Genomic DNA, 25,782 nt, shown 5'->3' with positions numbered 1-25,782 from the left:
ATAAGTAATAATTTTAAATAAATGTGTACTTATAATTGATTTTGGTCAAAAATTTATGTTGGGCCAACTTTTGCTAACCATAAACACTATGCACACTGTGGAATTGATTAATTTTTTTTTAAGGTAAAATGACATACTCAAATATATACATTCACTATGAAGCCAATAAGTGAATATTTTGCAAGAATCTACATGCCAAATTGACAATGTAGCGTTGTACAAAAGTACATAAGACAATATCAATCATGTAACAAAGGATAGTAAGAGTTCAAGATCCCCATGGGAATTTTTACAACCATGAATATATGTGTTCTTTCCAAATCCTACGAATTATAAAAAGAACATAAGGAAATTTAAAATAAGCATCACCAACTCTAGTACAAAATTTCCAAGTCAACAATGAGCACAAAGAGAAGAAAAGCACTTGACCAAGCTAAGTCATAGCATGTATGATTGTATATAAATATAATACATTAGACAAATAGTTCCTCAAGGAATTTCTTGATTAAACTAAAAGAATGGGTCCAATGAAGACCCCCTGACATGACAGATTCAACAATTCTTACCAAATCCCAGTTAAAATGGGAAATCCTAAAACTAAAAGTTGAACTAAGACCTAAGGTCAATCAATTGTAACAGATTCTTGACAAGCAATGTTAAATTATGTTTTTACATACCACCTAAATATATTATTTCCTAGCCTTCTTTGCTGCGTGACCTGTCTTGCGTTTGTGACGACTGAAATCTGACACAAATCTGAACGTTTGTCCACAACCCGGTTCATTACAGACATATGGGCGAGCCCCGGTGTGCACCCGAATATGTTCAGTGCGGGCCCACGCCCACTTGAAAGTCATTCGACATCCCTTCCAAGGACACTTCAAAGGCCGGTCATCCATGTGAACACGTCGATGCTGAACCAGATACTTGTGTGAGAAGAACTTCTTACCACATCCCTTGACTGGGCATATGTTTCGTTTATGCAAGGCAAGTTCTTGCTTTGAACCCAAACTCATGCTGCACCCCTCAACGTCACAGGCAAATTCAGCTGTCTCCTCTTCTTCATCTTCTTCATCTGCATCACCAGTGGAGAGAGATGGATTCTTCCTGGCTGGACCCTTCATAGCTGGACCTCTTGATACTGGAAGCCTCATTTTGGGACCCTTTCTTGCTGGAATAGCATTCTTCACGACTGGAGCTGCTTTTTTTCCTTTGGATTTCTGTACTTGCCTCTTCACTGCTGGCTTTGTTTCTCTCCTATCCTGAGTAGGCCTCGAAATTCTTTTCCTTAGACGAGTGCTTGGCCCACCATCCATCTCATCATCATCAGTGACAGGCTCAAATTGTTTATGGACTGGGACCTGCCGCTGAGAAGAGCCTGGACTCCTAAAATTCCTCTGCTCCTCTAGTTCAGATTCATTAGATGGTGAACCTTCAGACTCACTATCCACATCTTTTGGTTGGGATATTACCTTTCTGGCTGATTTGCCCTCTGCTTTCAGCTTCCGATTGCAGCTTCTCAATCCATGTTGATGAGATCTATCATCCAGTGAATCATCATCAGAATAATTGTGAATGGCTGCAGCACTCTGATGACCTTTTGCTTTGAGAATTTGTTTAGCTCCTCGCTTCAAGGTTCTAACACTTCTCACAGTTCCTCGAGGAGATTTAAAATCTTCTTGTGAATCCTCAGAGTTGGTATCTGGAATTTCTTCTTGGTGTTTTACTCTCTTGATAGGCCTGCATTGTGTTTTTGATTTTCTGACACTTCTCCTAGTTTCAAGCTCAGGTTTATCATCCACTGAATCTTCTGGATCAGTATCAGCAAAATCTGTGACTTCAAATTTCATTTTCTTGGCTATCCTACTCTCTGGCATTGATCTTCTCTTCTTTCCTGCCTTTCTATTCGCATGGGTGGTTTGAGCTTTATAACTAGTTTCTGATTTTCTCCCAACTTTCCCATCCGATTTCAAACAAGCATCTTCATCAGGATCTCTATGTAATAACAAAGGATGAACCTGATTCGACATCCATACTTTACCACACCATTTACCAGCCATCACCAACTTTTTCTGCCTACCAAACCCTTTGCCACAGACCTTGGCTTCCAGAGAGAATTTTGATGGAGTACTGCAGCCAAATGCATTGTATATGACAGAATTGTAGGGCATCTGCTTATTATAGAGAGGTGAACGGCTGAGGATGGCACTATAAAAGAGATTGATGCCCAGTTTTACAGCCCAATCCCCATTCTTTGGTGTGGCTTCCTCACTTTGCAAGGCCATATGAATTCGCTCCTCATCCTCTTTGGTGGCCATGGAGAAAGCAATATCTTTCCATCCATAATCCATTTCCAACTCTTCTGCTACCTTCTTTGCTTCAACTTCCACATTGGGATAGTCTGAAATTGCAGGGCAAATGTATCAAGAAGCAGCGAGGATTAAACCTCTACAGCAAAAACATGTATATTACCACAGTTATGCTATGCATATACAAGGAAAAAAAAAAAAAAAACACACACACACTACAACAAAAAAAAAAAAAATGTAAATTGGCTCTCCCATAGCTATTGATATGATAAAGGAAACAATACACTGCCATATTTTACTTTTATCAATTATAACTAAAAATAGATTAATATTCAGGAAAAGTGGACAGATTTTATACACACCCAATTTTCATGCATCTTATATCATTTCCAAAGGATCACAAAACTCTCTGCAGAAGACTCCCCACTTCTGCAAAATACATAAGCCAAGTGTTCATGCAAGTAATCTGCATCTGTTGCCAATTGGTCCAGATGACATGATTGAGGCCGTAGGTCCCTAGAAACCACAGCCTTTAGGTTCAAAAGTAAAAATCACCTATCTAAGCAAGATGAACATAAACACAGCAATAAAAATAATAACAGGACTGCAGCTGTCCAAAGAACTGAATATAGAGCCATCAACCACACAAGCTTTCCAAGTTAAGCATTATTAGTTCTGCTATTTACTAAAAGGATTCAACATTAGACATTACATAATAAAACGTAAAGTTTTTATAACCGCATGCTTAGTCATTCAGAACAAGCCAAGCTACATAACATTGACTGCCTTCCCATGACCCAAGTTTCAGGTGGCACTATTTTCCTAGAGTCCTAGCAGTGTTAAAGAAAGTAGTGAGGTGCTCAGGTGCTAGGCCTTTGAGCTAACATGAGCTAGATGTAGCTCCCTCCCTTAAGATATCAGCCCTTAGTAGACTCAAAAGCTAAAAGCAACACTACACACAGCAATGAATCAACATATAAAAAATCCACACCCACCTGGATGACAAAGGAGTAAGATATGCACCCCACCAATAGGTCGGAGTTGTTTTTCAACCTCAACAGCATGCTCAAGACAGAAAACATGCATCCTTGAAGAATCTTCATCACATCTACGAGGATAAGAAAGATTTGGCTTGCCCACTGGGTCAATAGCACAGCTGTATTTTGCAGTATTGTGTTCATCAGCAATAGGAGAATAATTTCGATCAGAAGTCAATGTGTCTTCCTCTGTGAATTTGGCAGAGCAGTTGTGAGAATCATACTCATCATCGTCTCCATTAATTCTTCTGTGGCCACAGTGTTCATAGAGATCAGACCTTTGGGGCGAATCCTCATCTTCACAGTCAGATCTCGAAGAAATTTGGCTTGGACCCCTTTCTAAACCACTATCATAGCCTTGCTCAATATTTGGTGATGCAGAATCATCTTGGTGAAATCTAGCACCCCATGAACCATCTCCAGATAAATTATCCTCAGAAACGACTGGACAATTGGGTTGAACATCATCTTCATCAGAGTCGGAAGAATGTCCATATGTCATAGCCAATAAGCCAAGCGCAGATGACTCATTCTTAATCTCAGTATGCGAACCCACTTCTACATTCTCAGAAGTAGTTGACTTCATCGTTGAGGTGTTAATTGTGCTTTGACCTTGGTGATCAGTAGAGTGGACAGGGTTACCATATGAGCCTTCAGGACCATTTTTTTCCATGGACCCTGCAATTCAAAAAATATCAAAGTTACCATGTTTCCTAGATATTAGAAGAATGTACCCTCCATAAGCATTCATACAATAGACGATGCAAATTCAAGAGCCTTCATAAAGCCATTCATTAAAGGAGCTACAATAAGGATAGCAAGCCAGCAACATCAACGAAGAAAATATTGGCTAGGGAAAATTAAACAATAAATTGCTCACCCTTCCAAAACATATCTTTAGTCAACAATGGCATAGTGAATCATACACATACTCTACCTGAAAAAGAATCTGGGTCTGATGTATTTGCTTCACCATCATTTGGATCAATTCGATGACTTGATACTCCAGAACCAACAATCCAATCATTAAAGGAGCTACAATCGGCTGACATCAAGTACTGCGCAGCTGATTCAGTAGGTTGAACAATGGCAACACAAGCAAAAGTCCAAATCCCACATTTGACACATGAAAACAATCCACGATCTGACAATCCATCTCCAGATGCACCTCCTTCTTTCTCAGTTACTGAGTGTTGTATCTCACGCGACACAGCGGACATAGAATCACCAAACTTTGATTTGACAGAATAAAAAGATTTTTGTTGCTTAACATCTCTAGCTAACATAATGTCATCAGAAGCTTTAATAGCTTCCTCTGAACTATATAAGCTAAAAGGTAATCCAGGTTTCACTTTATACTTAGATCCAACACGCAAATTGGACCAAACAAATATTTCAGAAGAATTGTGAGGGAGAAGTACAACTTCAGATCCTTGTCCAAGAGTGTAAAGAAGATCATTATTTTGCATTACATCTTGCACAAACATCTGTTTAACCAGCATTTCACCTTCACCCTTTTTCTTATCTTTTAGGCGAGAACTTCGAGGCCCAGCATTGCTTCCCTCTGATGCCCTAACATCAAAAAGAGTGGGAATAATCAGACTGAGAGCTGCCAAACTTGTTTATAAGACATCTCATGACTGACAACTTTCTTCAATGACAACAGAGAATATAAACCATGGACAAAAAGGGGAAAGTAAATAAAGATTAGAAATAAGCCACAAACATGTCTGAGCCAAATACATGTGATTATACAATGTTCCCACAAACTGTTAAAAACCAGCATACTAAACAGAAAAGTAAAAAGCTATAAACTGCAAGCAGCAATTCATTATTATTACCCATCATCTATATCTATTCATGGAAAGAAATGCATGGCACTGGCAGCAGAGTTGAGCAGAAAGTCTATCAAGAGAGAACATGCACCTTGAACATATTGCTAATGCAAGATCATAAAGCAACTGGAAATGAGAGACCATTGGTGGATAGTTTATTGAGGCCCTACGAATAGCAGCATCTTTTGCAAACATCAGCCATTCAGGAGTGGCAATATTAGATGCTTCTCCGCAGTTAAACCCTACATCAAAAAGTTCAAACTGAATCAACTACACACTCATTAGTGCTATATAGAGCAAAAAAAACAAACTGGACAAGAAAGACAGCTCACCATGACTGAAGCCAGAATGGTAAGCCCTTGGGAATGTAACAACAAACTCCCCTGCATTTTGCACTAACCTGATCAGGAGCAAAAGAAAATGTAGACAGGACTAATTACATTCAAGGCACTCTCAAAAAGGGAAACCTCAGAGTAGAGTAATAACAATGGCCTAGCAACTAGAAATTTGTGATAGCTTTGAGAGTATTAATCACCTGCAACAGGGAACCCCTGCATTAATAAGCACTTCTGGGGACATCACTGTAGTTTTCTCACCAAGTGTAGCAAAGGTAACTGTTGCATTAGAAAAAAGGATAAATCAGGACTTAACTTCAACCAAGTAGGTTCAATTTTCCTTCTCCAACATCAAAGAATCAAGAAATAGCTGCAAGTAAGAGGCTGATGCAAAACCAGCATGTTTCAGGGTAAAGCACAGAGAACAGAAAAAGGAAACTCATACAAATGGTCCGGCAGAGCACAGTTAAAACATCCCTTCAATTAACAAATTACGCATAAAATTCATCTCACAAACTTAATCTGTCAAACCTGAAGTATACACAGTGCACAAGATGGACAGAAACAGAGATGATCACAACAAATTATTTTTAAAAGAGGACTTGGATGTTTTTACAGTATACTTTCTTCATAAGACACAGGACAGGTAAACATAACAAGCTAGTAATTTCTACAAAGTGGTGCAAATTATAATGGTTTCCCTTAGAATTGATGTCTCCTCTGAATTAATTATTTATGTATAGAAAAACACCTACTACACTTTGGGCCCACTTTAAATGTTTAGGTCCTGTTCATGTTTAGCTAAAAAGGAATTCCTAAACATAACATCTACCCAATTTGTTTGTCCCATAGTTCACCCAAAGCTGCTTTCCACGATAAGACTTACTTTAAAGCAGCAGAGAAGGCAATATATAATGAAGCAAGAGTTGAGGATTTTCCTAGCACAGGAAAAATTTTCCCGTTGCACTATATGTCTATATCAGCATAATTCCAACATGTATTTCAGAAGCATTATGGCTAGCTAGCAGTAAAGGTACATACATCCAGATCTCCCAAGACTTCATCGTCAAGATCCATGCAAGGTCAGTATTGTTGTCGAAAAAAAAAAAACATCTCCTAGCTCCCAATCTCATGCATCAAAGATCATCAGGTGACAGAAATCTCAACGCAGAAATTGCCATTTTACGTTGCTCTCGCAATCTTTCAGCTGCCAACTAGTACCGTTGCTAATCACGTTGTATCGGGATGATATAAATAGAGCAACACTATAAAGATGTGCTGCTAAAGGAACGTAAACAAACAAGGTCTAGTATCTATGGACTAATGACATAAGGCACTATCCTAATAAAGAAGCAAAGATACAAGTATAATCACAGGTAACAGGAGAAACCTAAAAATCTGTACATATTAGTTTTACTTCGAATAAAGACTACTCACACAAGTTACAATCAATCATTGCCTCCTACCCAATATTCCTACAAACAAAGCACCTCACTACATCAGCAACAACTCCCATCAAAAAAATCCCTCCTTTATCAAGTTCAAAAGCGGCCACAGCCAAAATTCTATCATTATTCCAAATACAGCAACATTAACAAAACGGTGCAAAACAAGTCAATTCTATAACAGCAAATCTCTTACAAGCTCACTAACATCTTGCTACCCAAATACCACGATCACAACTCACAATCACCCGCTCACACAACATTTGAAAACAAAACGTGCCGCACGAAAACAGAGCAAACAGGGCAGACTACCAAACTAACACATGATCACACCATTTCAAGCCTAAACTAACAACCATAACATCAATTCCTACAAGATAAAATAGCAATAATAACAATAACATACCTCCCAAACACTGACATTAATCCATAGTAATAATCAACATAAAACCTCAAATGTAGTAAACCAAAAACAAGCAAATGAACCACTAACCAAGAGGGTTAATCTCTTCACCAAAGCCATGAACCCGAATGACCTCTTCGAAGGCGGAGGCCGCATCCTTAGGAACACCATACCAAGTCTTACCAGCACCGAAATGCAAGTAATTCAAACTATGCAAATCATGATCTTCAACATGCCAAGCAAACCAACTAAACATCATAGCAACATAAACCATAGGAGAAGTAACACCAGGAATTTCCTCCTTCATAAACCTCAACAAAGAACCATTAGACCTTGCAACACCTCTCATATTCCAAGCAGTTTCACCAACATTAGAAGCACCAACAGAAACAACTTCCCCTGTTTTTTTATCTTTCATGGGTATAAAACCAGACCCAGGCATGTCATTAGCATACTCAACAGAAAAGGGTCTATCACCATTAGCCTTCCAGTAAAGGGTCTCAACCTCGAAAGGCGATACCGCCTTTTTAGCACGATTCTTCAAGTAAGTCTTCTCAAAATTCTTAGCCTTAGCTTCAAATTGCTGGAGAGTGTAATACTCGCCACTCTGCCACACTGACTTGTGAATGGGTCGTTGTTTTCTGGGGCAAAACCCGACTTGCTGTTGTCGGGTCGTAAATGTGGGTTGAGAATTATTAGGGTTTTGATGGGTATTGCTATTACAATTATTGGGTAATGATTGAAGTGAACGATTTAGGTTAGAAATTACAGATTTTTTTGATTGGGGAGGAACAGGAGGAACAATCTTACAAATACCAAATTTAGAAGCTTCCTTTTCAATCTTGAAAATGTAAGCAATTGGATCTTGAAATTCTTGGATTGTTGGGTGATATTCTGGAGCAACTGGTAGGGTTTTCAGCCATGGAAATACCTCTGGACTTGAATGCTCTGCTGTAACAAATGAAGAAGAACCCATTACCTAAATTTTCTTAAAATTATATATTTTGGAAAAATTGGGGAAATAAAAAAAAGGAATTTTTTTAGAAAATGGGTATTTCTGCCATTGAAGAGAGAGAAAAAGGAAGAAAAGAAGTGATCAGATTTGGGGATTCTTGTTCATAATAAAAGAAAGGAAAAGAGGTGGGTTTTATTTGCGGGTTTTATATATATAATAAAAATTGCTCTGCCTCTTCTCTGTTTTTAATTTTAACAGAGGAGAGAGAGAAAGAGGAGAGAGAAAACAGGGGAATGAAAATGAAAATGGTAGAGAGAGTGGGATGAGTTGAGTGAGTGAGTGAGTGAGTGAGTGAGTGAGTGGATTGGTTTTATTCGAGTTGTGGGTGAATGGTGGTGAAGTGGTGAGGAAGGAGGAACTTTGTATTGGACACACACACAATTTGCACACACCCTCTTTTTTTAAAAAAAAGAAAAAAAAAATTGATGGAAAATAAAATTAATAACTTCCATTATTTTCAAACTTGAGATTTTATTTGGTGCGATGATGTATGGGTACAAAATTTGAGAAAGTTTACATCAAATAGTCCGTACTAATTTATCGACAGTTATAAAAAATTTACAAAGTTATTAACTAGTTAGTTTCATTGTTGTATCCGTCAGAAAAATATTACCACCATTTTGAAAGTAACCTAAAAGAACTTGTTTTATGGTCTATGTGTGAATAAATGATGAATATTTTATTTTATTTTATTGAAAGGGTGATGAAAAATCACTATGAGAAGATGTTCATCACGAGGGGAACACTTTTTTTTTTTTTTTGAATGAAGACCAGAGAACACCTTTTTGTTTTATCAGAAGAAAAAAAAAAATTCGCGAGGAGAACACCTAATGCAATTAATGATGATTTTTTGTATAAGGTAAGGAAAAGAAAAAATTAGAAAATGCTCCTCACAAGGTAATTCCTAATGTGATGCAATAAATGAAGAGTGATGAATAATATTTACTTCAACTCTATAAGGTTTTTTTTTTTCTATGAATTTAATGTTGAATGTTTTTTAATGCTATTTACCCAATGATATGTTTATTTAATGTTTGATTTAATGATAAGATTGGCATTTCTATTATTAGATGTCATGAGATCAAAACCTCATTAGAGTCAAATCCACCTACCTTTAAAAAAAATAATGTTCATAGGAAAAAAATTTGGTTGGGGAATAATTAGGACATGGCTAAACATTTGGTGTAGATGTTATATTCCTTTTATCCTTGTTCTAATGGCTTAGTAACAATTTTCCTTCCTTAAAATTGCTTTTTAGATAGACACTTATCATAATTTAACTATAGAAAAAAAGTGAATATTCTCAATCCTATTTTATATTTATCTTTATTAAATAAGTGAACATGCTTACATGCATAATAATTCGAAGCATTTGGTTCGATTGTTGATATTATATAACAAGTTGGAAGCAAATCAACAAGTTTAAAAGTGGATGATAAGATTCTAATGTTTAGAGTCATATGCTTCCCCCCTTCCTAAAATCTCTTATCTTCTCCAATTTGTTATACTAATTTACATGAACAAAATAGATAAATGAATTAATGCAAATCCTAGTCAAAATTAAAACCATGAACTTGTTTGATTGAACTCAAATTAAATGATCGTTTGAAAATTTAAAATGGATCCTACATACTCAACCAATTCTAGCGCCCCCCCCCCCCAAAAAAAAAAAAAAAAAGAATTGAGCGCTTTAAAATTGTCGCCTAAATATGGTTGAAATCAATCCTAGCTAACCCGAGCAAAATCAACCAAACATCCAATGTCTCCCAAGATTTATATAAATTAACTCTACACTTGACACATGATAGACCTAAACCTAATTAAATAACCCTACATAAAAAATAAAAATAAAATAAAAAAAAAAGATTAATTCAACTTAATCAACATTGGCTAGACTTGGTTTTTCTTTTTCTTTTTTATTTTTCTAGGCAAGCTAGACTAAAGGCCCTGTTAACTTCACCTTATTTTTGCTGAACTGAAATTAATTTTACTGAACTGAAATTATTTTTGCTGAACTGAAATTATTTTTGCTGAACTTAAATTATTTTTGCTGAACTGAAATTATTTTTGCTGAATTGAAATTATTTTACTGATTGTCTATTACTCCCTCCGTTTTTTTAATGCATCAGTTTGACTTTTGCACTATTCACATACCATGTTTGACTTAATTAATTTGCTATTATAAAATTTAAAAAATGTTGTTATGAAATATATCATTAGATTCGTCACAATGTCTACTTTCATAATATAATGTTATTATAATTTTTAATAATAGACCATTAAAGATATTAATGGTCAAAGTTACGTCTTGGCCTGGAAAATGTACCGGTCAAACTGATGCATTTAAAAAAACGGAGGGAGTATATTTCTTCTTTGAAGCTACTGATTTTTACTGAATTGAACTTATTTAGACTGAACTGAAATTATTTTTACTGAACTAAATTATTTTTGCTGAACTGAAATTATTTTTATTGAATTATTTTTTTTAAGGTGAAGTGAACAGGGCCTAATCAAGGACTTTTGCTGGACATTAGCATATTGCATATTATTAGTTACTCTTGAGTTGTTTTTTTTTTTTTTTTTTTTTTTTTTGTAAAAGTAATTAAATAAATAATTTGTACAACATAGATACGAAGTATATTTAAGACCTGTTCTATTCACTTTATATTTCACTTGTTTCAGGTTTAATAACATCAAATAATATAAGCTAAAAAAATAAGAGAAGGTATTGCGTGCGTACGGACGCACGAACTGTTTGGTGCGGGAGGCTTGACTGATACATTTTACTCGTTTGCTGATATGTTTCATTTGTTGGCTGATATGGTTTTTGTGTTGGCTAATATATTCCTTTTGTTGGGCTGATATGTTTTTTTTTTTTTTTGTTTTCCTTTTGTTGGCTGATATTAGACATCATTTGACTTATATATTTCTTTAGTTGACTGATATATTAATTTTGTTGGCTGATATGTATATTTTAATTGTTGGCTTATTTGTTTCATTTTGTTGGCTGATATGTTTATTTTGTTGGCTTACCTGTTGCTTTTCTTTGCTGATTTCATCCTTTTAATTTTTTGGTTGATACGCTCCATTTGTTGGCTGATATGTTCATTCTGTTGGCTGATAAGTAGCGTTTGTTGGCTGATATATACCTCTTATTGGCTGATATATATATCTTTTGTTGGCTGATACGTATTTATAAATGTCTAATATGTCTTGAATGTTGACTGATATAAAATATCAATTGGCTAATATGTTCATTTTAATGGCTGATATGAATTATGTATCAGCCAAGAACCCAAAATGTATAAGACTTATAAGCCAACAACCAAAAATAAGCCAACACCACAAATGTATCAACAAAATAAATTCAAACTCACGCACTCCTTCAGTCTTCACCACGACACCACCCCCAAACGGCCAAACTCACACCACCATGCTGCAACCCCTGCTCCATCCTTCAACCCAAAACAGAGCAGCGCAGGCACGCAGCCACCAGTCTCGCACCAGTCTCCACACCTTCGCATACACCGCAACTACCCAGCCACCAGCAACTACCCACCTTCCACCGCAACTACCAGCCGCATATTGTAAACCACCAGCCACTACAGATCGCAAACCACCGCAGATCGCAAACCACCACTTCCAATCAAAATCGCAGCCCAAAACACAAACCTAATCTAGGGTTTAAATCGCCGATTGTCATCGTCATTGTCGTCTTCGGACGCACAAACACTTAGGTGCGGGTGGACGCACCCAATAGTTTGCGAAGAAAAAAATAAGTTCTTATTTCTTATAAAGGTTATCGAAGTACAAAATACAATTAAAATAAGTTTTAATAAAGTTTATTAAGTTCAAATTAGTTTACTATCAGGTGAATAGAACACCCCACAGTGGGAGAAAAACTAATTAAAAGTAGGCAAAAAGAATAACAAAATAACAAAAGATTTTTTGAAAAAAGTCTCGAACATATGAGGGTCAATGTCGAAATAGTCGGTCAACTCAACAAAATCCAATGAGTGGTACTTGTTTGAAACCAAAAATATCAACAATTTCTCACGGTCTCTTTTAGAGATACTCCGTATGTTATACATTTAGACAGATTATCCTTGTATATCGACACACTAATGAGTCTCGCCCTCTTGTATACCAATCTAGCACACTTTCACACATTCATTCATTTAAACCCTCTCAAAAGTTAAAGAGTTATAAGACTGATAAACTCTAATACATAAGAAAGCCAGAAGAAAAATCTGGTAAACATACTACTAAGAGTCATAACTAATTAAAGATCTATTCGAATACGAGAGTTATATAGCAACATGTTCATTACTAGTGCACACACTAAAGAAGAAATTGCTTTGGATTCAAATATAGAAAATCTCTGTTCGAAGATAGTAAATCATTTACAAACTAATCTGGATCAAATAAGGGAGTTATAAACTTCAAAATGTCAGTTGGAAGCTTCGTTCAGGGTTGGATCAGGTGAACTCGGTGCAAGCTCGAGAGACAATGGGCAATGGTCGCTTCCACAGAAACCTGAAAAATACAGTAAACATTAGAGTCAGATACATCATTAATATATATTTTTTTCCCATATCTTGGCAGATTTATCATTTTTGTCATCCCTATTTTCTCTTATCTATATGGTCTGATTTAAAGGATACAGTCGACGGTGCAGTATGTATTCTCTCTCAGGGCTCATATCCACCTTACAATATTAAGACTTTCTATAGGGAGAAGTCATATCTCGAGATTTTTATGAGAAAATGATCTTTAGAGTTGTTATATTAATCAAAAGTATGATTAATAAGAACTAGAAGATGTAAAACAATCCAGATTATTCATGTCAAGTTTTCCTTACAAAGTCGGACATTACATACCTTCCAACTCAATGCCCTGTCCATGCATCTTGCAGGATACTATTCGGTCCTTAAGCATTTCTGACACTAAAAAGTAATCTATCCTCATCCTTTTACCTCGATACCTGCAACAATTCATCATCATTTATTCAAAGCCAAACAAAGCAGCCATTTGTATTCCTCTACACAAATATACGATATAATGATAATGACAAGCATCCAAAGTCAGTTAAAGCCCTAAAAGCTTGAGTTGAGTCTCTTACTTTCCAACTGGGTTTCCAGACCATGAGAAGCCACACTCCATGTCCTTTTCCTTATGTAGAAATCTGTATGCATCTTCTAATTTCCCCCTAAAGCATGATAAATATACATCAGAAAATCACTATGATAGGGTCTCTAGCATAGATGATGAATACATCACCTTCACACACTGAGAGGAAACACATTCAGAGAATTTTGCAGCTAAAAAATAGCTTGGTTTAAGCATTACATGATGAAATACTGATGCCCCGCCCCATCCTCCTAATTTTATGGCATGCTCACACAAGAAGTTCAAAAGAGCAATCATACCATCAGCAAAAAAAGCAGCATGTCAAACATGATCAACTTTATAGAAAGTCACATATTGATTTTCAGCTCTGCCCACCTTTGAATGGATCCAAAGTCCGATTTATCCAGAAATTATAATACTTAATACTTCGTATAAAAATGTCCCAAATGTCATTTCTCAAAGAATCAATAATGACTCTTCCTAGGATCACTAAGAGATACATTACAAAACATTTGGAAAGCACTTGAGAGGTGAGGAATGGAATTTAACTAATCTGTATCAGTCTTCAACAATTCAGCCTATCAGGGGACTATCAATGGCCCAGGAATTTAGACAATGGACTTTCTCTACAAAGATATTGCACATGACAATACGGGGCAACTCCTAAAATTTGACAATAACACTAGATAACATACAATATATCAAAAATCTAAAATAGACCTAACCTTAAAGGGAGGGGCAATGTTGGTATTAGAATATTAAAATGTTAGAATTAGCTTGGGGAAGAAGGCAGAGTTGGTTAGTGGTGAGAGAGATAACTTAGAGATGCTATATATCAAGGAGATTAGAGAGAAAAATATCACAAAATTGATGGCTGAATAGTACTTGCTCTAGCTTGTTAGTATGGTAGTGTCCAGCCAATCTAAGGCCAGGAATTGTGAGCACCATTTGATAATTTAACTCCATCAAAGTACCTTTAGTATTCATTTTTCCCTTCTCTTCTTAATGCATTTCTACTTCTTAAGTTTTCAGTCATGTTACACAAACGTACTCTCATATCAAACTCAAAAGATAGATGAACATGAATCCAATTCCAAACACAGAGCTTACTCTCTCAACATGGTACCAAAACGTTTCCTTTCAGATATAGTGAATCCAGGCTGCCCACAATCCTGCCAAGAAAGGTGAAAGCCAGGTCAGCCACTTGAATGCAGTTAAATCATTCAAAAGACAAACAGAACCTAGTTGCATATCCAAGTTAACATCCTTAAAGGAGGAAGAAACAGGCATATGTAGCAAGTATATGCAGATTATGTAATGTGCTGCAAAATACCACAGACGTGTGCATAAATTCTTTGAACTTAAAAATGCATGTTCACCTCTTTATTTGGAGGAATATAGCCATTCATTTTTGCTGCAGCAAAGAAATCTGGATGGCTTACATCAATATCTTCATGGCTGCAGAAATTCATGATAGTCACTCTAGTCAGTTTGTGAGAGTAGGTTTTCCGGGAACAGTTTCACTGCAATTGCATAGATTAGTTTGCCTATTTCTGATTCTGACACACCCCACAACCATATTGATCGGATGCCTCGTCAGAGGCACATGGGTACAGGTTATAATGGTAAGGATATAATTATGAGTTCAGAGCCACCAAAAACGTGAGAGCATGATGTTTGGCATAGCACATGTAGATTGCAGATCCTCATTTAAGAAGTTCAAATTTATGCATATTAACAAATTAACAATTATGTTTGGACGGAGGGAGTACTGTGACATTGAGAAGAAAAGTTATGGAAAACTTATGTTAAGAGGCCAACAGGAAGAGTGGGCATTAAGGAATGACAGGTACACATAGTCGACATTGGATTGCCATCCTCCTTTCCTCTACTGCCCCCCTTCTTCATTCTATACACGAGACTTGTATTTCTATCCCATTTCCAAAAATTACCCTGACTTCTTAATTTTTCAGCATGTAAACAGAGTTTCAATCACTAGCATTCATAGTAAGGCAGATGTCAAGAGAATTTGTCATAATCAAGTTCATATGGGACTGCTGTTACACTAGTGACATAAGGTGCTAGTAGAAACTATTTTTATGTAAAATGTGTTAGTCCAATGACAGACATCAGCTAACTAAATTGTTTTCAAATCCAAGAGTAGTAAGCATATATAAGAATAAACAGAGAAATATTAACTTTTTTGTCAGATCAATAAAGCACCATTTTACCCAGGTCCTAAGCTTGCGAGAAACATGCTAAACTACAGACATAATACGAAGTAATTAGGAAGGCAACCCTGTTAACTAGAGATGCAATAAGACTATACCTTGCAAAGGAACCTTAGTAGAGTGATTAGGTTAATAATATAAATATGTTGTATGGTCTGGCCTCAGTGGTAAGGGAACCAAAACTCAGCCAGAAGAGGTGCCTTATCAATCAACAACAGTATAAAAAGCTAAGCGCCTAGGAAAAAATATTCAAATCCGTTCTGACAAACATGATTAATCTTAGTATACATCACGTCATCTTTTCCACAAATATGGTCTATTTACCTAGAGGAACAAATAATCAAGAGGGTCTGCAAAAAGAAAGCCACATCTTATCCATCCACAAAAAATACTTAAGCTATATCTATATGGAAAGATCAAAGCAATAAATCTAAACAACTGATTAAGCACAAATGAACATATACTGTTTAGTAAGCAGCTACCTCACATTCAAATCACCACACCAAATAAGTGGTTTATCAGATAACTGCAAGACAAGCTCCAACATCTTCTTATCCCATTTTCTTCTCCTTACAAATGAGGATCTCTTCCTTCCAGCCATTGTTGGGAACATATGTATTTATATAGCGCAATGATTCAAATTCAGCCAATATCAAGCGTCCATCAGATTCATGCTTTTTCACTATGGAAAACGTGGGGAAAAAAATCAAGTTCAGTCATGGACGACAAAGTACATAAACAATAATGTACAACGCATTATGTACAAAAGTTCCTTTTTATGCTTAAGAATCAGAAAAGATCAGTTAAGGAACCCAACGCAGCAACAACAACAACAAACTGCTCTAGTGCACATAAACAATAAAGTCTTTATTTGAATGTTTACACCTTTACCACACTGTTATATCAAGCGCCAGGACAAAATATAAATATTGTAGGGTTTAGACAAGAATTAATTGTTTAGACAAAATATGAAAGCAGAAGAAGATGTTTAAAATATGCAACCACAGGAAAAAGAAAAAAGCTAGCATGAATGTCTTAAAAATAAGTTAAGACCTGAAGCATCACATGCTCTTTGTATACACAAGTTTATATCATTAACCATATTTACCCACCCAATTGTTGAACATTCTTATCAGAATCTCAAAACAATCACCAAACCAATTGCTTTAAAGGTGAAACCACATTGTTATATACCAAAGTGCACACTGAGTAGACTAATAAATCGCTTTTTTCTTTCCAACCAAATCTACATGCCCATGCAAGGTGAAACTTGCCGGCCAAAATAATTAAAATGCATTCTTGCATTCTAAATGAAAAACAAATTCTTTGTGCTTCTATTTTACTAAAATGAGTTTGCATAATTGCATCCATTTACATATATGATGATACTGCAGTGGGTAGAAATGCCACAGGCCCACAGTGAAGTGTTATGACTACATGGTCCAGGAAAACAATAACAGAAAAGTTGATAGCAGGGACGTCATACAAGGAAATAGAACATAAAAAATTGAGCCTTGAGAGTAAAGTAAACACTAAAGGCTAAAATCTGGTTTTCAGGAAATACCTGAAGGATCTAGAGAGAAGGAGATCTTTTTTGGCTTGAAGCATTTCTTCACAAGCAATGCAGTCCCAGCATACTTGGAATCTGCTAGAGACCACCGCACACGATAATTTCCAAATGGAGGACTTGAAAGGGCCCGCATCAACACCTGGATGATTGTCATAAAAACACTGAAAAACATGAAAAAGAAAAAGAAACTAACCATACTTCATGTACATTATAGTTGAATTGGGAGCCTCAGAATATATACAAAGCATTAGCTAAATTTTACTGGATAATTTAATAATAAAAACTGCAATTGACATATGTTTCACAATTGCATGGTTTCCTTTGGTTTGAGGTTGCAATAAGAAATCTACAAACACCCTATGAAATGACCAAACTATTATATAATGATAGAAGTGGAAATTGATTTAGGGGCTTAGGGCCAATGGAATGATAACAGATTCGCCTTTTAAATTATATTATCGAGTTTTATTAGATAACAGGCTATCCTAGCTTTATCTCACACATAATACTATAATAGTGTGCATGGGATATCAGTCAGATGGTTAATGACTTCACGATAACAAAAACTAACTTCCTAGACACACAATTACATCATGGAACACATGATTATGCAGGCTGTGAAGAGGAAAATTTTACCTTATTTTCTTCACGTGAGGCATTTGTGTCATCCTTTAGCTCGCCTTGGTTCTTAGATGCGCCCTTGGAACCAGCAGCAGGCATCCTCACTTCCTACTATGAATGAACTACTTGTAACGTATTCTTTGTAAAGTATTAAAAAGCTTCTTTGCCATTGTAACTTATTACAGGTGAAGTTATGCAAAGTTAACCAAGGAGAATAAAAGGCTCTAATAAAAGATAATAATGCAATGACAGAGGAGAATGGCCAAAATCCAGAAGGGCATATTCACTATCCAGACTCCAGAAGTCCAGAACACATGTCTCAAGCGCCATTTAAACGAGTCCCTAAAATCCTTCCTAGCTCAATTTTCCTTAGACCTGGCATTCTATCTTTTGATTGTTTTCATCGAATAATAACAGAAATATATACCGAATCTGAAGAACACAACAAATTATTCAGTTCAGAGGGTTAATCTCTCTCAGAATAACACATTGTTCATTTCCTGGTAAAACTCAATTTAGTTTTTGGTGATATTGCTCCATGGTTACCTTAGATTGGAGTTATATCAAAACTGAGTATTAAATCATCCTTCCTTCACATTATCATGTGAGTAGGAACACTGACTTGTCAATTTGTCATTATCTAGATATTCTTTTAAAAATCCTGACAAATACAAACAACACAATCTAATTTACACATTATAAGTAGAGCCCACAACATAGCTATAAAAACCTAAAAACTCTTTAAACACTAATAAAATGCAAATCTCAGCAAAATTTATAATAATAGGGGTTTAACAGATTGCTACATTCCTACAACAAAAAAGATAATGCATACAATGATACTCCTCAATGACCCAAACCAAATCAAAATTAACTCAAAACATCAGTTGCCCACATACTAAAACCCCACAAATTCCAGAAACCCATGAACTAAAATGCAAAACTTGTAAAATTAATCAAATGCCCAATGATAAAATGGGGTCACTTTGCAACAACAAAAAAGACAATGCATTCAATTATATCATCATTAATTAACACAAACTAAATCAAAATTAACCCAACAATACTAAAATTCCACAAAAAAAAAAAAAAAAAAAAAAAAAAAAAAAAAACGCAATATTAAGCAAATTAATCAAATACCCAAATAACAACTTTGACAAAGAAAAGCTTGAATCACCTGTATAGCAATGATATCAGGATCAAGATAAGAAACAAGCTTGGAGAATTCAGGCCAGTTGTTTTTGGCACGAAGAAGTAAACTGTTAGCATTCCATGTCAACAACTTTAAGGGCTCTTTCGCATGGCCGTCATCTTTAGATTCTCTCTCTTCTTCTTCATTGTCTTCTTTGGTTGAAAGCGCAGGCTTTTTGGAAGAGCCATCTTTCTGTATTGGTTGGAAAAATCGCTTCATACTGATAATCTCCACTTGGTGCTTTCACTTGCACAGAGCTTGGCTACAACCCCCGACTTTGGTTTGGAATTTTTTCTGGGTAATTAGTTAATTACCCCTAGCACACCACAGCTTCAGGCTTTTATTTTTGGTACACCTTATTAAATTTTCGTTATTAGCGGTACACTCATAATATCACCTAATTATTACAGTAAGCAAATCGTTAATCAAACATTTAGGTAGTTAATCTAAAACGTTTTAGTTGAAAAAAAGAGGAAAAAACCTCAATGTCCTCCCATTTAATCTTCCTCAAACCTTCTCCTCCAACATTTCCCTCCTTATTTTTTAAAAAAAAAATCAATTCCCACCACATTAAACCTTTTAAATACATGCTCTTCTCCGTACTTTCTTTTACAATCTCTTTCTCTTTCGTTTTGCTTTCTCACTTTTAAGTTCAAATCTGCAATGGCTTTCTCTTTTGGCATAAGATGCAACAGAAATATAAGAGGTGTGTGGGTTAAAACCATTACCTTCAACTGTAATCCTCCAAGATCTATAGACATTAGGTTCTCAAACTCAACAGCTAATCCTAGAAGGCCCTATTACAAGTGCAGGCTCTGTGATTTGTTCTTGTGGCTGACTGATGAACATATTGTAAGCGATGTTGGTGGCAGACGTGGTGACATGTCAGAAGCAGCATATGTTTAACTATTAAGGGCAGAATTTACTGAGTTCATGAAGAAGACAGATGACTTTGCTGATTTTGTTCATATGGTTGTTAAGATTGTTGTTATGTATTTGGTCTTATGGGTTGTTGTTTTGAAATAGATGCAGTTCAAGAGTGGGTGTGTGAGTTGCAATGAGAACTTAGTTGTGAGATGTAATTTGAATTGATATTAATAAAAGTGTTTGTTTTATGTTATACTCCCCTGTTTCTTTAATTATTAACACTTAATGGTGCCACTAACAAGAATAAAGTAGTAAAATTAGGGAAAATGAAGTGAAATAGAGAAAAGACATATATTAACTGTTATAGCAAAAGCACTGCAACCCAAACATATTATTTCAGAAGGTTACATCAAAAGTAAGACAAACATAATGAAAAACTTGTACCAAGTTCCCAACAAGTACACTTGTTTCACAAAAAAAAAACTTAACTAATTGTTTGATCAAACAGCACCAAACTTTGGTTTATATATACATCAAAATAGACTAAAAAGCATCTGCATATCTCAGAATTACATCCTTGTCTCAGCTCTGGGACTGTGACAGGTCTTGTGGCTGACTTGACAGTTGTGAACTTGTGAGCTCAGTTGCACCAAACCCTTCACCATTTGATTTTGCTCTTGCTTCTTTTGCAGCATTTGTCTGATTTCTCACTCTTGGGTTTTGAATCACAAGTGCTTCTCCAGCCCTTAGCTCTTTTCCAGTCATCCCTCCTTTGCAAGTTTTTTTTGTTATGTCCAAAACAACCACAGCTTGAACATCTCACAGTTCTTGACCTTTTGCTTGGCTGGTCCTCTCCTTCTTCCCTTTTCCTGTTTTTGCTAGGTCTACCAACCCCCCTTTTCATCTTTGGTGGGTGAACATGATGAGGGTTCTCAGCAACAGATTCAGGCCACTGACTAAGATCTGGGATAGGAGTTATGCAATGCATGTACACCTTTTTGTAGGTCTGTGCAGAATACCAGGAACTAACATAATTGTGAGGGTCAACTTTTGCATGAGTCATTGCCCTTATAACATGTCTGCAAGGTATGCCAAACAATGCCAAGCTCCACATGAACAAATCTTATTGTTTAGGCTAGGAGGGAACTGTGATTTACCCACATGAATCTCATATTCCCCTGGGCTTGATTGGAAAGCTCTACAGGTTGTAGAGGCTTTGCTGATCTCTTTGACCAATCTTGCTATATTGGGGCAGAGTTCATCATTATTCAAGGCCATTGCAGCCTCATGCCTTGAAGCTATCCCGACCATGCACACTCTCCTTATACTTATCATAACACAACAATCAAATTAGTAATGTAATCATTCAAAAATAGTGTGAAATGCAAGTCAGCTTGATCATTACCTTCTAGTAAAGTCAATACTGGCCTGCATTTGTCAGCTCCAAGTGTTGAGTTAAAACTCTCAACAAAGTTTGAAGTGTTGGAGTCATTGCACACATTTGGATCAAATTTGTGTTTACTCCACTTAGATTGATGGCCTAAATCTGCAAACCATTTCATGACATCCTCTCCACCTTCCTTTTTAAGTCTCTTCATTGCCTTTCTGAATGTGAATTTGTTAGTAGCATTGCAAGCTCTCCAGAATAGGATGTACATAAGTGGACCTGGGAAAGCTTTCTTGTAATTTCTACTCAAGTGTCTGCAACAGTACCTTCTCTTAGCTTCAGGCCAAACAGTTTTCAATGCAACATCAACACCCTACAACAATCACATTTATCAATGTATGCCATGGAGATGCAATTAAATATAGTAATCAATAAATGAAAAAAGGAAATACATACACACCTTCTGCTTGTTAGAAATGATTGTCCAGTTTGTCTTCCCTGAATCTTTGACTATGTTGTGGATGTGCCAGAAAAAATAACTTCAGCTATCTTTGTCTTCACTGCTGACAATTGCATATGCAACTGGGTATATCTCATTGTTACCATCCAAGGCAACAACAGATAGTAAAATTCCACCATAATTTCCCTTCAAATGAGCACCATCAACTCCAATCAATGGCCTACGGCCTGCTAGGAAGCTTTGCCACTGTCCAGCAAATGAGATGAATATGCTGCTGAACAAGTTAACCCTTGGAATGCTTTCACTCTTATGCCATGCCACAAAAGCCTTAGAACCTGGGTTGGTGCTTATTATAACTTCAACAAATCTAGGTAAATGGATGTATGATTCATCATGTCCTCCAAATATCTCTTGAACAACATATCTCTTCAACCTATACAAGGTGGCTTGCTTCAAGTAAATGTCAAACCTCTGAAATGGAAGCTCATTGAGGGCCTTTCCTGGAATGTCTGGATTTGCCCTTATGTCTTCCATTACCTTTGGAGCAGCCCATTTAACTGTACAAATTGGGTTATACATTTCTAACCCCCTGTAGTTATGCACATCTGGCCAAATCTTCTTTATAGCCCAAGTCTTGCCATTTGGCAGCCTACTAGCATGCATCCTCCACTCACAGCATTGTGCCAAGCAGGTTCCAGTGTACCTCTTGTTGTCTGCAGCCACCACAACAATTGCAAAGCCTTCCTCAACTGCATAATCTTTCAAGGCCTCTCTCAAATAGGCCTTGTCAATAAATATCATCCATGGTCTAAGCACTATCTTCCCAAATTGGACTACTTCATACATCTCCCCATGCTTATAAAGCTTATCCATATAATTATCATCATAAGAATCATCAATGAAAGCTGACCAAAAGGTAGGTTCCTAGTTGTCTTCTATGTGGAGAACAGTGCTTCAATCATGCAACTCATCCTCAGGAACATCACCATCAGGGATTACTTCTCCATCTGAGTCTACTAGTTCATCATCATGCACACCAACCTCAAAATCACCATCAGAAGAATCATCACCACCAGATTCATCACCAGAACCATCAGGATCACCATCAGCACCACCCAAACCATATGTAACCCTCCTTCTAGAACTAGGTGCACTACTCCCCCCTAGCTTTATGAGTTCTGTACCTTGTTTAGGCACTCTCCCTTTCTGACCACTCCATATACCCTTCCTAATTTGAGTACTCTTAGGAATTTTTCTAGCAAATAGGTTAGAGTCAGTGATAATATTTGATGGTTGGATATTTGGACTTGATCTGGGAAGGGGAGTAGTGTGGTTAGCTGTGACTTGGGCTGGTGAAAACCTAGGACTTCTTCTCACAACAAGTGTTTTGAAGACAATGTGTGGTAAAATTAGAGAAGGAGGTAACTTCTCACTCCCAGACCCGACTGACTCCAACTGTTTGGACTTTCCCTTACCCTTCCCACCACCAGAACCAGCCTTGCTCTTACCCTTCCCACCTCCAGAACCGGTCTTTCCCTTATCCTGAGCCTTTTCACAGTATTTCTCAAACTCCTTCCTACCCTTAGTGTATTCTTTGCTAGATTGCTGACCATGACTCTCTTCAAACTCATCTTGTATATCAACAAAGGTAGTGTTTGGGTCATGATTAAATTCAGTCCCAAAAATCTCATGTAATGGAGGGCTACTAGGAGTAACCACACTATTAGGGGCAGTAGCATCCTCAGAGTATTTCAATCTCAATCTCCTCCTAGGTTTTAGTTTGGTGTTCTCATTCCCTGTCTCAGAAGGAGTGGTATTTTCTACAGAAGGCTCTCACTCACAGTCAATGGTAGGGATGGTTGGTTTAGAGGTGGTGATTTTGGTTCTTCATGTACAGGTGGTGATTTTGGTTCTTCATGTACACCCTGGCTAGCTAGTTCAGTAGCTAATTTGTTCCTCCTAAACTCAGATACTAAGTCATTCATAAAAGTTGAATTTAAAGTAGTCCCAACTAAAATCTCATACATCTTAGCATCAGGGAGTGTCCTAAACATCCTAATCAGACCACCATCATCATCTATTGGCCAATGTTTGCCCCTATATGCATAAGCAAGTATAGGGTTCAAAATAACTACTCCCTTCTTTTGTAAAATATCTTCAAATTCTATCATTAAGTCCATCAAGTTGCACTTATCACAGTCCACATCAATATCAACATTATGCTGCTTATACTTAAATCTCAGTGTAACCGTGTCATCCATTCTGCAAAGTAAATTACACTACCACGATTTAAGCACAACAGTAGATCACAAATAAAAGAACACATATTTAAACCTAGATTAAGCATACAACCACTAATACTATAGCATGCAAACTCAAACTCAGCAATTTTGAATTATGTAAGTTAGAAAGTACAAAATTTAGCAAGCATACATAATCATAGGCAAATCGAACATAAATCAAGGCTAAATCAAACAACATTAGAGCATAATTCAACCAGTAAACATAATTCAACCACTCACAAGAAATTGCATACTTCATTTAAAACCTAGCAATTTAAAGCGAAAAATTCAAAAATTACAACAACAAATAAGCACTAACCTTTTACAATCCACAAAGCAGGCCTGAATCTCCAAGAATTTTGCTTTAGAAGCGCGACAATTAGGGTTTGAAGAAGAATAAGAACAGGGGAGAGAGTGAAGGAGATGAACGATAAAAAATTTGGAGTAAATGTTGATAGTTGGGCTTAAAGGGAGAATTAATGAGTAGGGGGGCATTTTAGTCAAGTCAAGTCTAAGCAAAATCCCTGTCATTAACCCTAACTAAACGTTTGATTAACGGTTTTCTTACTGTAGTAATCAATAACTATATACTAAAAGACACACCAGTAATGACACATGTCATTTTCTGGTGTGTCCAAAAAAAAAAAAAAAACTATTTAGGAAACAAATTTTATATATAAATAGATGATTAAAAAGATTTAATGTATCCTTCCACTATATATATTGATACCATAAGCTAAAGTTAACAATGAAAATCAAATTCTTAACATAATTTGTGACATACATAATGCTATATACTACTCTTACCATTTTTACAACAAGGATTATTTTTTTTTTAAAATACTTTTGTATTTAATTATGTTTGAAAAGCTCGCTAGAAAAGATATGAATTTTTTTCTAAGCCAGTTGATTATTGAGAAGAAAAATAAATACCGTGTAAGAGGGAATGGATTAATAGTGTATAAAAAGTAAATCTATTTACGAATTAGATACATAGTTGTAAGATATTCATTTGGTTAAAAGAAGAAATAATATAAATTAGTTAGTGAAATATATATAAATATACATATATGTGTATTTTAAATTATATATTTTGCTAATAATAGACTCTTTCATAATTAATTTATTTTACAAAGTAGTAACTTAAATAGATTTTTTTTTATAATTATATATAGTGTTAATAATAATAATTATAGAGTAGTTATTGAAAATTACCGTGCATGGCACGGGACCTAACCTAGTTAGGTGATAATTATGAGTGTACCGCTGATAATGAAAATTAAATGAGGTGTACCAAAGATAAAAACCAGAAGATGGAGTGTACCAGTGATAATTACCCTTTTTTTTTATTAGAAGAAAACTTTGGTTTGGAATTTGCACAATGATCCTTTTTATTTTAAGCAATCTTTCATTTTAGCCTTTTAGGTTTATTTTGTTGGATTTAAAATTATATCTTTGTCTAGAGATGGGCACGAGCCGTGCAACAGTACAAGTCCTTAAGTTGAGTCAAGGTGTCTCGTGTTTAAGCTGTGTTTGGAATGGTTTTTAAAAATTTGGATTGTTAACCTCAACGATCATGCACAACTCAACTCAAGTGTCATGCCAGACCATCTTAATTTTTTTTTAAATAGTAAAAAAAAAAAAAATTAGACTGTTGTGTTTA

General features: G+C 36.0%; 1 protein-coding gene and 1 pseudogene across 1 annotated transcript; both read right to left on the bottom strand.

Moving 5' to 3' along the window:
- Nucleotides 1-424: 424 nt before the first annotated feature.
- On the bottom strand, nt 425-8,582 carry LOC110687882 (lysine-specific demethylase REF6-like). Its single transcript, XM_021864524.1, has 7 exons — nt 7,455-8,582; nt 5,717-5,795; nt 5,514-5,581; nt 5,273-5,423; nt 4,284-4,918; nt 3,305-4,024; nt 425-2,401 (listed from the first exon to the last, which is right to left on the bottom strand). Exons 1-7 carry the CDS (start codon nt 8,338-8,340, stop codon nt 690-692), a joined length of 4,251 nt encoding a protein of 1,416 aa, XP_021720216.1. The 5' UTR covers nt 8,341-8,582; the 3' UTR covers nt 425-689.
- Nucleotides 8,583-12,539: 3,957 nt separating this feature from the next.
- On the bottom strand, nt 12,540-19,410 carry LOC110687881 (annotated as a pseudogene).
- Nucleotides 19,411-25,782: the final 6,372 nt, after the last annotated feature.

Source organism: Chenopodium quinoa, unplaced genomic scaffold (assembly GCF_001683475.1).
Source record: "Chenopodium quinoa cultivar QQ74 unplaced genomic scaffold, ASM168347v1, whole genome shotgun sequence".
Lineage (NCBI taxonomy): Eukaryota > Viridiplantae > Streptophyta > Magnoliopsida > Caryophyllales > Amaranthaceae > Chenopodium > Chenopodium quinoa.
This window is presented reverse-complemented; position numbering and strand designations above follow the sequence as displayed.

Excerpts from the sequence above, each read along its gene's own strand:
- LOC110687882 (XM_021864524.1), bottom strand. The coding sequence starts at position 8,340 with ATGGGTTCTTCTTCATTTGTTACAGCAGAGCATTCAAGTCCAGAGGTA. Across the intron at positions 4,025-4,283 it reads AGACCCAGATTCTTTTTCAG|GGTCCATGGAAAAAAATGGT; the intron begins GTAGAGTATGTG and ends TTTGAATTGCAG. Across the intron at positions 2,402-3,304 it reads CTTACTCCTTTGTCATCCAG|ACTATCCCAATGTGGAAGTT; the intron begins GTGGGTGTGGAT and ends CTGCAATTTCAG.